The sequence below is a fragment of the Carassius gibelio genome, chromosome A4, assembly GCF_023724105.1.
Source record: "Carassius gibelio isolate Cgi1373 ecotype wild population from Czech Republic chromosome A4, carGib1.2-hapl.c, whole genome shotgun sequence".
NCBI lineage: Eukaryota > Metazoa > Chordata > Actinopteri > Cypriniformes > Cyprinidae > Carassius > Carassius gibelio.
The window spans coordinates 27,860,244-27,872,848 of NC_068374.1; the positions used below are offsets into that span (position 1 = coordinate 27,860,244).

Below are 12,605 nucleotides of genomic sequence, written 5' to 3' on the forward strand. Positions count from 1 at the left end.
GATTTAACAATTTCATAGTGAAGAGAGCTTTCTATAGGAAGCGCTGAGCAAACTTCCTGAGCTTTTCCTGTACGGCTACATTGGAGTACCAGCGATGCGTTCAAATGCAACACAGTAGAAGTCGACTTCTGTCTCTCTAAATGGAGACACAAGTCTAACATACTTACAGACGTCAAAACTCTAGTTAGAGGGTGTATAAGTAAAATCCTCTGTGGCTGCTCTGTGTGCTAGCAGTCGTTAAGGTGTGACAAGACCAATATGGGCCTAGTACGCAGTGGTGAAACTGGCTTTCTTAGAAAACCGCTCTGCTTCCATGTCCAATTTATGTAACTGGATATCTCAACCAGCCTGTTTCTCTAATATTCAAAGCCTATTCATTTCTGCCTAACATTCCTGTTTTTTAACCAAAAGATTCATTTCCTGAAACTTTAAGATAATCCTAGGATCATGAGGCACAAGAGTCAGAGTCAGAGCTGAGATTCTCATCTTTGGCTGCAGTTTCCAATGCCGCTTCAGACTGAACCCAGGCCTTTTTCTTACCACGATTAAAGGCTTCAATTGTAGGGCAAAGAGTAAACGCAGTAAAAACAAACCTTATTATTCCTACTGCCAAACAATTTGAGAGAAAAGAGTACTTATATAATAGAATAATAATATATAATACAATATAAATACACTGCAAGTAATGAAGAATAGTATAAATAAGTTTGAGTGCTTTCTGCAGCTTACTCACAGTCCTCTCCTGAATATCCCAGCACTACCTCTGGTGTGGGACCAGGGCCGTAGTCATTGACCGCTTGCACGGTGACTTCATAAGGCGTAAAAGTGGGCGTTCCTGTCACCACATACTGCGAGACATTGGCCAGAGAGAGTGAATTCCATTGCTGATCCACATCTTTCTGTCTCCAGCTCACGTTGTACTGTAGGCCTGGACCGTTCGACTCCAGCCCAGTCAGCTCCTGGTCACCAGACATTAAAACAAGGAGCTCAGCTGAATTAGTTTTTAAACTCTTATAAATAAAGGTTTGCTATTGGCATCTATGGTTCCTTGAAGAACATTTATCATCCATGGAACCTTTCCAAAGCACAAATGGTTTTTATAGTGAGAAAAAAATCTTCTTCACCCTAAAAAAACTGATCTGATTAAGAACTGATCACTGAAAAGTTCTCAAGGGAGCCCAAAAATGGTTATTCAATTGCATTGCTATAAATCCCCCCCACCCCCTTTTTGGAACCTTTTATTTTTAGGAGTGTACTCTGCTAAACAAAATCAAAGTGTTTTACCTTCCAAGTTATTGTCAGGCTGTCAGGTGATGTTCCAATGACTTCAACGTCTGATGGATTCACGTCAGGCTCTGTGAGAATCACAATCAGACTTTGATTCATAAAAATACAAGGACGTTCAAAGATTTTTAAGCATTCTGTTTTCTTGCTAAGGTAACTCACGTGCAGGGTTGGTTCTGTACTGTCTAGATGGAGCGCTGGGTTGACTCAGACCCACTTCATTGAGTGCCAGGACCCTGAAGGAGTAATACACATACGGGGAAAGCTCCAAGTTCACTGTGGTTCTGGTTCCTGAGACTTCGGTCATATTGACCCATACTCCAGGCTTGTGGAGCGAATCTTCATACTGGATCAGGAACACTGAGGTAACCAGGTAGAAATGGATCAGAAGAGCAGACATAAATGTTTCTGTTGACCTATTATGTGGATGGCCAATTAATCTACCACAAGGTAACAAACAATGAGTCTTTAATATGTTTTAACTCACGTTGAATAGGACTATTGTTTTCATAACCAGGGGTCCATGTAAGCCGAACACTGTGCTCTCGTTGGTCTGTCAGCTCCAGGTCTGTAGGTGGATCCGGTTGCTCTGGAAAAAACGGATATTATAAGGCACAAAACTTGATCCAGCTGAATTACAACAGACATTAATAACATGCAACACAAGGCAAAAAAAAAAAAAAAAGACCACCAAATAAAAAAAAAAAAATTGTCACAGACGTGTAACATTCTGTTAAAGGCATGATTTTAAAGTGTCTGAAAGGTACAGCCAAACCGATTTCATGAGAAAATGTTACATGAGATTAAATTAGTATGATTTGAATTGTACAAAAACACAAAATTTGCAGCAAAAAATAAGCATGAAGGTCAAGAAACCAACCTCAGTGTGGTGTAAGCAGATCGTATGAAAACGTAAACCTGAGACTGTACGAATTCACTAGTAAACTCATCATAATGTCAAATTGGCATGAGAGCCTGTTAGTAAAGATGAAACCACACAGGTCTTTACTTCCAAATGAGGTCAGGAAAATTTTAGCGAGCTGCCTCATTTGCGAAAATTAAAAACCTAAATGGCCTTTAACAGTTTATGTATTGATGGGAAACATCCACAAAGCACATCCATAAGCACATATTAGGAAGGTGATGAGGGATAAACAACAAAAAAGCAAAAAATACAAGTGCATCAAATGGTTTTGGGACCTGTTTGGGAACTTAAAGAAGTGCATTTTACCCATAATTATAGGTGGTGTTGGTGTGGCCTCTGACAAGGAAAGCAGGATTGAGGAAGTCAGAAGTTAATTATATAGAAAAAGTACAATTTCAACTCTAAAATATTACCCATATGATCTGTATTGACAAAAAAACTAGGATGCCATATTGTATATTGTACAGTTTCTGAAAAAACTGAAACAGGTGAGAGTGATGTATAAACTGAGCATACCGACTACTGTGAGCATGGCGCTGGCTGAATCTTGGTCAAGGGTGGTGTTTCTGATGCAGGTGTAGTTGCCTTCATCATCCTCTCTCACGTCACGTATAGTCAGACTATCAGAGCCCACCTCAAATCTACACAAACAAACACACACCTGCTAGTCAAAAACAAGTAGCTACAGGCCGCCTTTCAAAGCAAATAAACTTGAGACATTATTTTTACTTTTCTCAAACTTCAGAAGTCATATTTTAGATCAAAAGTGCTTTTTTTGTAAATAGCTTTTTTTTTTATTATTATTCCTGTTTTAATTTTCCCAAGATTTTTCTCTTGACGAATATATACTTTACAGTTCAAAGTGTGGGGACGGTATATTTTTTACAAGGCTGCATTTATTTGAAAATACTGTAAAACATTAATGCTGTTTAAAACAATAATATTTCATTTAAAATAACAATTTTCTATTCTAAACATTTTAAAATGCAATTTGTTCCTGTGATGGCAAAGCCATTATTCCAGTCTTCAGTGATCCTTCAGAAATCATTCTAATATGCTGAATTTATTATTATTAGTAGTATTATCAACATTGAAAACTAGTTGTAATGTTACATTTTTATATATAATATTTTTTTATGGAAACCCGGTACATTTGTTTTCAGGTTTCTTTGATAAAGCATTTAAAGAAACAGCGTTTATTTGAAAAATAAATATTTTGTAGCAACGTAAAAGTCTTTACTATCACTTTCGATCAATTGAATGCTCCCTTTTTGAATAAAATTATTAATTTTACACTAACAGTAGTGTATTTCTTTTCTAAAAGGGAAAATGCCTATAAATAAATAAAAAATACCAAAATGTTCCGTCTGCGGTTTTCTTGCCATATACAGCAGGTGCAAATGACTTAATTATTTCTAAAATAAGCTAAATAAAACATGAAATATTAATCTCCCTCACTCGTATCTTGCGCAGAGCCTCAGGTGCTAACCCGTTTCAGATGGTGCTTTTATTTGAACAACAATTGCAGCACTGATTGCAGGTCATACCGAGAGTCATCGGGAAGCTCCATATTGTCTTTGAGCCATATCATGGAGGGAATGAGAGTGGGGTCATGTTTGACCTTACACTCAAACTCAGCCACGCTGTTTCTCTGGACCACTTTATACTCAGGCTGTCTGAGGATCCGTGTAGGCTCTGCCGAATGAAAACAACATACATATCGCTCTTTTCTCTTATATTTCCCATCATACTATTACTACTATTGTTCATTCATTCATCATATCACAAATACACACCGATTTAGGCTTCACAAACTCAATTTAGCTTTCACTCACCTTTCACTTCCAGGTAAACATGATTTTCTTTGTTGCCAAGACTGTTTGAGGCAATGCAGGTGTATTTGCCACTGTGTACTGGTCGAGCCACATTGATCTCTAAGGTATTGTTCTTATGAATGATGTACAAGTCTCCATCCAGCACGCTCTGACCGTTTTTAAACCTGCAGATCACAGAAGCATAATCACCATGCAACTTAAAACTCACAGTAAATACTTTAGAGGCCAACTTAAAAAAAAATTATATTAATCTCACCATGTGATTTTTGGAAGTGGTGAGCCGAACGAAGCACAGTCTAACAAAGCTCTACTGTTAGTGATGACGGAGTACACATGATTTGGAGGGGTCAGCACCCTTGGAGGTTCAGCTGAAATGTAATAGATTTAATTTGCCATACAGAACAACTGAAAAATAGAATAGAATAGAAATGAATATATAGTAACATACCCAGGACACTGACGAAGGCATTGCCCAGCAGATAACCGTACTCATTGGAGGCGTTGCACTGGTAAACAGCGCTCGAGCCGGTCTGAACATCACTGAGGATGATATTGCCATTTTCGATTTTCCGACTGGGGTCCTTATGGGAGTCTGTCAAGGAATAACATCATAATCATACTCATAATTTAACTATGATCAAGATCTATGACAAGTTATTAGCTATGCTACAAGCTACTAACAAAAAAAAATTTGCAAACTACATTATTAATTTTTTATATATCAGATGATATCATTTATAATTTCATAAGAACAATATTTCCCACTGGCACAAAAACAATGAAATGAATTAGGGAAAGCATAAAACGTACACAGCAATAATACAACAACAACAAAACTAGAATGATAAATAAAAACATTTCGTTTCTACAAGTGAAAAGCAAATTTTAAAGAAATATTCTGAAATATATTATCTTCTGGAATCAGTTTATTTACAGCTACAATGCCAACAAACTGATTAACTGCAATACATCAGAACATCCTGTGTATCAATATAAAAATATTTGTTGAGAATAATAGCTAGATACTGGAGAAGCTGCATTATTTTGGTAAAGTTGTCTTTACATACTTTCAATGGGAATTCCATTGACAGACCATGTGACCGTTGGTTTGGGGTTGCCATCCGCCCGGCAGGTGAGCATCCCAGATTCTTTCGGCGCGAGGATGAGGTTCTGAGGGGCACTGATCCAAAAGGGAGCCGCTGTGGAAATGGAAAGAAAGAGTTCAAAAATCAAACTGACAAAATTTGAATTTAGAATGTTATCTTCCTGTGCAACAGCTTAGAATATTCCATCATGTGTTTTAAGATATCGGACAAACTAGCGGCTATTTTCTGAATAACAGGAAACACAAAGGGTCTTTCAGATCAACTCGAATCTGGTTCAGGATGGCGTCCCGGGGGTTAGTGAATGATGTGACTAAACAAGATTTTTGAAAAGGTGTCCTGTGACAGACCTCTGACCACTACAGTGATGATGTGATGGTTGCTCCCCAGGCGATTCCTGGCTAAACAGCGGTAATCTCCCCCATCCGCGTCCGTCACCTCTGTTATCTTCAGAGTTTTCTGGAAACTGTGAAATGAAAAACGGCCGCTTGGCAGTTCCCCGTTCACCTTGCTCCAGGAGATATCTGGCGTTGGACTGAAAGACACAATAAGTCAAACATATCTGAGCTGTTAATGCAAATCCTTTGATGCAGTCTGACTCCAATCAGAATAAAAATGGACATGGTTACAGTTTTTTGACCCAAGAGAGAGTCATTTTTCCCCTTTCTCCTACTTACAGGCCATCAGCGATGCATTCCAGCTGCAGCGTGTCTCCTTTCAGGACCATGCTGGTACTGTGCATTCCTGGTGGCTGCATGAAAGTGGGCGCTCTCTCCCCAGAAGGACTGTCTAGAACATAGATAGGAAACGATCAGACAGACAAATCTTGTGAGATGCCAGCTATTGCCCAGGACTTATGAGAAGGAAAAAGATCCTGTTTTGGTGGTTAAACCACACATAATCAAGAAGTGTGCAAACAGCATATTACTGGTCAAATTTGACACTATAAAAGGAAAACGGCAATGTTGGAAAATGTATTTATTTTGAAGCTTAGAAAAGTCTTGTGCCCTGATGTCTTTTATCAAGTGAACCTCATACTGAATGACAAGAATTATGTCCTTCCATTGCTTCTTTTAGATGGCCTTTAAAAGATAATGGAAGGATCCAAATGAAAAATATAATAGCAATGTTTTAGTGAGATATTTTACAGTACCTTATATAGTGTTGCATACAGAATGTACAATGCAACACTAATACATGCATTCAGTCTAAAACATGGAAAGTTTAGTGACCAGTAGATGTGTAGACACTGCTGACATGTTAATTAGACAATTAAAAACAAATAAAAAGGACTGATTACCATTCATATACAGTAATCTTGGAAATTTTGTTGCCATTCACAATGCCAGTGATAGTCAACTCCTTTAGTGTTGGCTTCAGTCCTTTTGATTAATCGGACAAAATCAGTTTTCATTACAAAGATGTGATGAAATGAATGTTAATACCAAGTGCAATACAGCGCAAGACCTTCATAAAGATCAAGCTGTTTGGAGTCAGGGTTGGGTTTCTACAGAAGTGGGTTATATTTCTGGTTATAGGTGATATATTAGGTACAGAGCTATTCCTGGTTAGGCAGAAACACAAGTGATGGGAGGGATGAAGGCTGGGTTCACTTGGAGAATTTCTGCTAGCACTCACCACCCCAAAAATCTGAGCCATTCAAAAAAGGTGCCAACACAGTGTCATTCATAGCTTCAACTGGAATACAACAGAAAATAATGAACATGCAATGCTTTGACATTTACGGGTCTGGACAGTGCAGGAAAAACTGAAAAGGCATTCGAAAATAAAAGGGAAAACACAATTATTTTTACAAATTGAAAAATTATTTTATTTTTATAAATACAAAAATACATCACATTTTGGTGAATTCTGCATTAAGGAATTTTTCTACCATTGTAAAAAAAAAATTTTATTTGAAATACCACTTTTTCTCTAGTCACTGCTTTGTAATGCCTTGTTTATTGGGTCAAATATAGATATATGCAATTATTGCATATTAAATTAATTCAATTAATTTATTGGAAGGATAGTGTAAAATTAATCAATTAAACTTTTATCATAGTTTGACAGCCCTAATAATAAAAGAAAAAAATGTGATTCTGTATATATTGTGCAAGCTTAATTCAACATAATAAGGCAGAGTGTTCTTCTATTTCAAAAAAGAGCTGATTTACACAGACGGTTGTAGGGAACGAAAATTGGTGACTCTATTTGTAGCAGCAGACTAAAAAACACTTACTGTCGAGGACATTGACAGTGATCGGCTGTTTCTGCTGGATAGTCTGAGTGTGTGGGAAGCGGGCGTAGCAGATGTAGTCGTTTCTGTTGTCATCCATGAGCACGTTGGAGAAATACAGGTCTCCGTTTAAAGCCTGGGACACACGGCTGTTTTGGGGAAGTCTCTGGAAATCTGACACAAAACAGCGCATGTGTTTGAAGAAGTTCTTTGTTAACACTATTTGCTAATAAAAGAAGGACCATAAAACAACAATGAGCTAAACCTGCAAAGCAAAGCAGCAATTTTACATACTTGGGTTGCCATGTAAAGTATATGAAAACATAACCAAATGAGACATTCAGTGGCTGCTTACACTAGAATGTGCAAGCAAGACTGACGTGTGTTGTGAGTGTTACTGCCACTGATCTATGTGAATTTGTGTGATATATCTTACTGTTATCCATCCAGAAGATGATTGGAGGAGGGAGGCCAGCTGGGGGTCTGCACTGCAGTACAAGAGACATACCCCTCTGCACTGTGATTGGTTCAACTTTCTCTTTTGACCACAAGGGGGACCCTATGAAACAGAATTGAGCAGCTGAAAAAAATACTGACAGGAGGCAGCTGCAAAAATATGAGCAAAACATTCCTGTGGCAATGTATTCTGTTTAGATGTGTCTGTCTTACTTGACTGACGGATGACAATGTTATTGGACAAGGCAGAGCCGTGCTCGTTGCGGGCGATGCACTGGTAAACACCCTCATATGCCTCTGCCTTCTCTCCACTAATGTCAATGACCAGAGTGCCTGAGTTGGGCTTCATGATAACTTTGGAATCCTTTTCCACATCGAAATGAGTGCCATTACGAGTCCATGAAAAGCTAGATAGAAAGGCGTGAAAATAGAAGATCAATTATGACAACGCAGAGTGACATTACAATTGATTTTTTTTTTTTTTCATTTATAACAACATTAATCGATCATCACTTGTCAATCAGGTTAATTCCTTAACTTTTTGAAAATATACCCACCCTTACAAGTCAGACCTTTTAGGTTTTTTTCCCACATGAAATATAAAAGGAGTTATTTGGTAGAATGTTCAAGCTGCTCTTTTCCAAAAAATGTGATTTACACTGACAAACTCCAAATAAAGCATCAAAAAAGTGGTCCATATGACCTGTGTGCTATATTTCTAGTCATCTGAAGCCTCACAGTAGCGTTATGTGAGAAAGAGTCCGAAATGAATGCCGTCATATCTTAAATAAATTGCATTTCAGTCTGTTCTTCACATAATGCTATTGTATGGCTTGCATTACTGTGTGCAAGTCACTTTATTCTAATTTTATGATGCTTTAATGACCCAAAAATGACAATTTACACATATGTACTGACTCTCAGGGCATCCAAGATGTAGATGATTCTGTTTCTTCAGATTTGGAGAAATTTTGTAATACTCAAAGCTTATAAAAACATCACAATAATCCATAAATAATCCATTGCAGTCATTTGATTAAAATCTTGTGAAGTGAAAAAGTAGTGTGTTTTTAAAAAATAAATACATCAAGGCTTTTTAATTTCAAACCTTTCCTACTGGCTAAAATACAACTCAATCCATAATAATACTTCCTCTGGTGAAAAATCCATCCCTAGTTGTCCTCTCACATCAAAACCCACCAACATATTAGTTAAGAACTGTTTTAGACTGTTTTCATTTGTAAACGGTGCTTAATTTGTGCATATTTCTCTCCTGATTCATATGAGACAACTTTTCACTAGAGTAAGCAATATTAAGGATTGAGAACACATATTTTAAGGTTTCACAGGATGTTAATTGATAGACTTTCATGTGGATTACTTTTGGAATATTGTGATGATTTTATTAGCTGTTTGAACTCTCATTCTGACGGCACCCATTCACTGCAGAGTATCCATTGGTGAGGAAGTGATGTAATGCTAAAATTCTCCAAATCTGTTTCAATGAAGAAACAAAATCGCCTACATTATGGAGAGACAGAGTGTAAGTACATGTTTGTTAGCAAATTTTCAGGAAGAGTTTGGTAGGTGTTAAGCGTCAAGCATCCGTCCACAGCAGCGGCATCTGCAGTAGTGGTAACCATTGGTGATTCAAAGTGACACCCACCTGGGATGAGGCTTTCCTTTCGCCTCGCAGTGGATAATGATGTTCTCCCGAGGGTCAATGATGTAATCCTTGGGGGACTGATGAGTTATTGTGGGAGGCTGAGGCACTGAAGCACAGAAACCAGTGTGAAGACAAGCATCTCTATTTCTCACACACATCCACACACACCTTGGCACAAACCAGCACAGATGCACCACTTTGCAGAAACTGATTCTGCAAGAAATTGTCTAAAAATATAAAAGTGCCCATCTTTAGTTTATCAGTGTAACCAAACCCATAGAGACAAACAACCAAAGAGCATGCAGCATGCACAAGTTTTTGTTTTCATGGCAGATCATAGTTATAATTTACATATAGCTATATAGTTAGGGGATTTAATGTTTGATAAAGGATTAAACATCTTAATATTCATATCAAACTCATAAACACTTCAAACAGAAGAAAGCAAAAGACACAAGTTTAAGGACCTAATTCACAACAAAATTTCACAGCAAAAGTGCCCAGACTTACATCCCTCCAGAACTTTAGCTTTTTTTTTGTCCAAATGAATCAGGAAATACATGAGCAGAGAGTAAAAGAGTTCAAATTAGTGTAAGAAAAGAAGAGAGAAGAGAAGATCAAACAAAATCACGTTCCCTCAGTGAAACTTCCGGAGGTGTGTTGGGCATTCATTACCCATCATGCAACTCTCATGCCAGTTCATTCTCCTAATGCGGTTTTGATGATACTGATTGTTTGTCAATGATTCATTAGCTTTACCACCCTGAAAAAGGTGCTTCATGCATTATAGATTGTAAATATAAGCTTTTAAAATAATGAATGTTCTGGACTGTACAATAAGATAGAATTTTGGTACCACTTTATCCTAAAAAGGGGATTCATTCTCTGTGTTTAAACATGAATAAACCTGCCTTCCAGTGTTCTTAAGAGCTTTTCATTTCTTTTAAAATAGAGAAATGGAAGGAGAAAGAGAAAGGGTGACCAATGCTCTCTAAAAGTCCATATATATTCTGCTTGCACAGTAGTAATGCTGACTTACTGTAACACACTGTCAGTATGGTAAAAGTGAAACACTTCTCTAGAGAACAGAAGCTGAGAAACTACCTGAGTGCTTTTTAAGTGTGTTTGGATGAATCTTATCTGAGAATCTTGACTTAAAATGTCTAAGGAGATCAAAGACAGAATTGCAACTCATTTTAAAATAGGCAAGGTAGAAAAGCTATATTATTCTGTCGAATTATTCGAAATTAGTGGTAATTATTAAAATGTATTACATCAGATTTAATTTCATTTCACTGCACAATACTCACGATCTAGAGGCACTTCTAATGCATTGGTCATGTGACCCAGCAGCAGCAGCATCACAGCTCCTCCACAAAGCGTGCAACTCCTCTTCCTGTCCATGGCAGGGTGTGTTACATGAAAATCCTTCCCCTTCTGGTCAAAGCAACTGGGCCTTGTGATTTGCACTCAGTGTGACCATTCAAATAAACAGGGGCATCCAAGATTAGCCAGCAAGACTGAAAGAGAACAGATAGAAAAACAATGATCTTTTATGCTACTAACAAACAGAGGGCAAGATCTTTATTAGAGAATCTGTGCTGTAGATGGGCAGTTCACATGAGCTCAGATCGTCCTGACTTACACAGAGGCATGTGAGGGCGCTCAGCTGGAAGAGACAGGAACGCTGTGATGGCAGCACCCTCAAAACTGACATATGGATCTCAATACACATGGCTGAAGCACAAAATTACACAGCCTGCTGTCTGGTTCTTCAGAGGTGGGTTAAGAACCCCCAGAGAGCCTTTTGTTTTAATGTTCAGCCACATGCATGCACTGAATTCAAATGTATGAAGCACATCTTTTTTCCAGAGGAGTTAAAACATTATGTGGTTTAGAAAAAATGTGGGAAAGTTATGGCCTAATGGTTAGAGAGTGTGACCCCTAACCATGAGGTTGTGGGTTCGAGACTCATTCTGGCAATACAATGACTGAGGTGCCCTTGAGCAAGGCACTGAAACTCCAACTGCTACCTGGGCACCGCAGGTGTGTGTGTGTGTGTGTTCACTGCTGTGTGTGTGCACTTTAGATGGGTTAAATGCAGAGCACGAATTATGAGTATGGGTCACCATACTTGGCTGTATGTTACATCACTTAAATACAATACTCATAAAAAAAAATAGGGTTGGATGATGATGTAACATCACAATATTGTTTTACTTTTGCACTACTTCAACTGATTGTGACTCTTCTTATAAGCTATAGCATGTGTTTCCCGACCTTGGCATGTGACATAAATGTGACTAAACAGGAATCACAATCACTTTAAAACACATTGTGATCATGATGGATGAGTGGCTGCAATGTTTTTACAATATAAACCCAAGTAATGTAATAATAATCTGGCCGAACAAAGTTTTCAGTGAGGAAGGAGGAGTATAATGTCTCAAAGTAGTGAGCAGGCATCAGTTGTTCCTGTCGGTAGGTAGAGAGAGAGAGTGATTCTGCTGTGTAGCAGGCTGTGTCAGGGAAATGGGCTCTGCTTTGCATAATTCATGAGCTCAGAAACCTTGACGGCATCATAGAGCAAGAGAGAGAGTGAGTGGGGAGGGGTGGGGATAGCATGAGTCTGTAGAGGCAAAGATTTATCTCAAGGTGAAGGATTCAGACATTCAAGATCCAGACTGGTTCTTCTGGATATCAAATATACCAACAGTATCTAGTTTCCTAGATGCACTTCAGGCAGCGATAAATCTACAGTAGAAGGAAGCTGCTTGAGACACAGATTTGAAGCAGATTGTGGTTTAAAAAATTCAAGCTCGCATTAGACCAAAAAATACTGTCAGGTGTAATGGGTCATGACCCGGGACAAAACAAAAACAACACACACACACACACACACACATATTTAAAAATGGAACCAATGTCCCCTGACTACAGTCAAAAGTAATGACAGAAGTGAATAAAGAAATCCAAGGGCCTATTAACACATTTTCTGGCTGAAGAAAAGGCAAGACTCCCTCAGTACCCAAAGACAAGTAGATTTACCACATTTCAGTATTCCAGACAATGTGCACAGCATGTCTGATGGCTGCTA

At 38.1% G+C, this 12,605-nt stretch overlaps 1 protein-coding gene across 14 annotated transcripts in view; it reads right to left on the minus strand.

Annotated features, from left to right (window-relative positions):
• Nucleotides 1-12,605, minus strand: part of LOC127975685 (neuronal cell adhesion molecule) — a 44,059-nt gene that overhangs the window by 9,711 nt on the left and 21,743 nt on the right. For 6 of the 14 annotated variants that reach the window (XM_052579733.1, XM_052579723.1, XM_052579721.1 and 3 more), the window contains exons 3-21: nucleotides 10,819-11,028; nucleotides 10,019-10,036; nucleotides 9,509-9,614; nucleotides 8,056-8,249; nucleotides 7,823-7,945; nucleotides 7,390-7,560; nucleotides 5,825-5,936; nucleotides 5,498-5,682; nucleotides 5,112-5,243; nucleotides 4,493-4,636; nucleotides 4,301-4,412; nucleotides 4,045-4,208; nucleotides 3,757-3,904; nucleotides 2,726-2,850; nucleotides 2,516-2,545; nucleotides 1,772-1,873; nucleotides 1,447-1,644; nucleotides 1,285-1,355; nucleotides 734-959 (exon numbers count right to left, since the gene is read on the minus strand). In XM_052579733.1, coding sequence (XP_052435693.1) covers nucleotides 734-959; nucleotides 1,285-1,355; nucleotides 1,447-1,644; nucleotides 1,772-1,873; nucleotides 2,516-2,545; nucleotides 2,726-2,850; nucleotides 3,757-3,904; nucleotides 4,045-4,208; nucleotides 4,301-4,412; nucleotides 4,493-4,636; nucleotides 5,112-5,243; nucleotides 5,498-5,682; nucleotides 5,825-5,936; nucleotides 7,390-7,560; nucleotides 7,823-7,945; nucleotides 8,056-8,249; nucleotides 9,509-9,614; nucleotides 10,019-10,036; nucleotides 10,819-10,912 — 2,455 coding nt within the window. In that variant the 5' untranslated portion in view covers nucleotides 10,913-11,028. Of the gene's footprint in view, nucleotides 1-733; nucleotides 960-1,284; nucleotides 1,356-1,446; nucleotides 1,645-1,771; nucleotides 1,874-2,515; nucleotides 2,546-2,725; nucleotides 2,851-3,756; nucleotides 3,905-4,044; nucleotides 4,209-4,300; nucleotides 4,413-4,492; nucleotides 4,637-5,111; nucleotides 5,244-5,497; nucleotides 5,683-5,824; nucleotides 5,937-6,785; nucleotides 6,846-7,389; nucleotides 7,561-7,822; nucleotides 7,946-8,055; nucleotides 8,250-9,508; nucleotides 9,615-10,018; nucleotides 10,037-10,818; nucleotides 11,029-12,605 lie in introns of all 14 variants that reach the window. The other 8 variants (XM_052579742.1, XM_052579722.1, XM_052579719.1 and 5 more) reach the window with 4 other exon arrangements.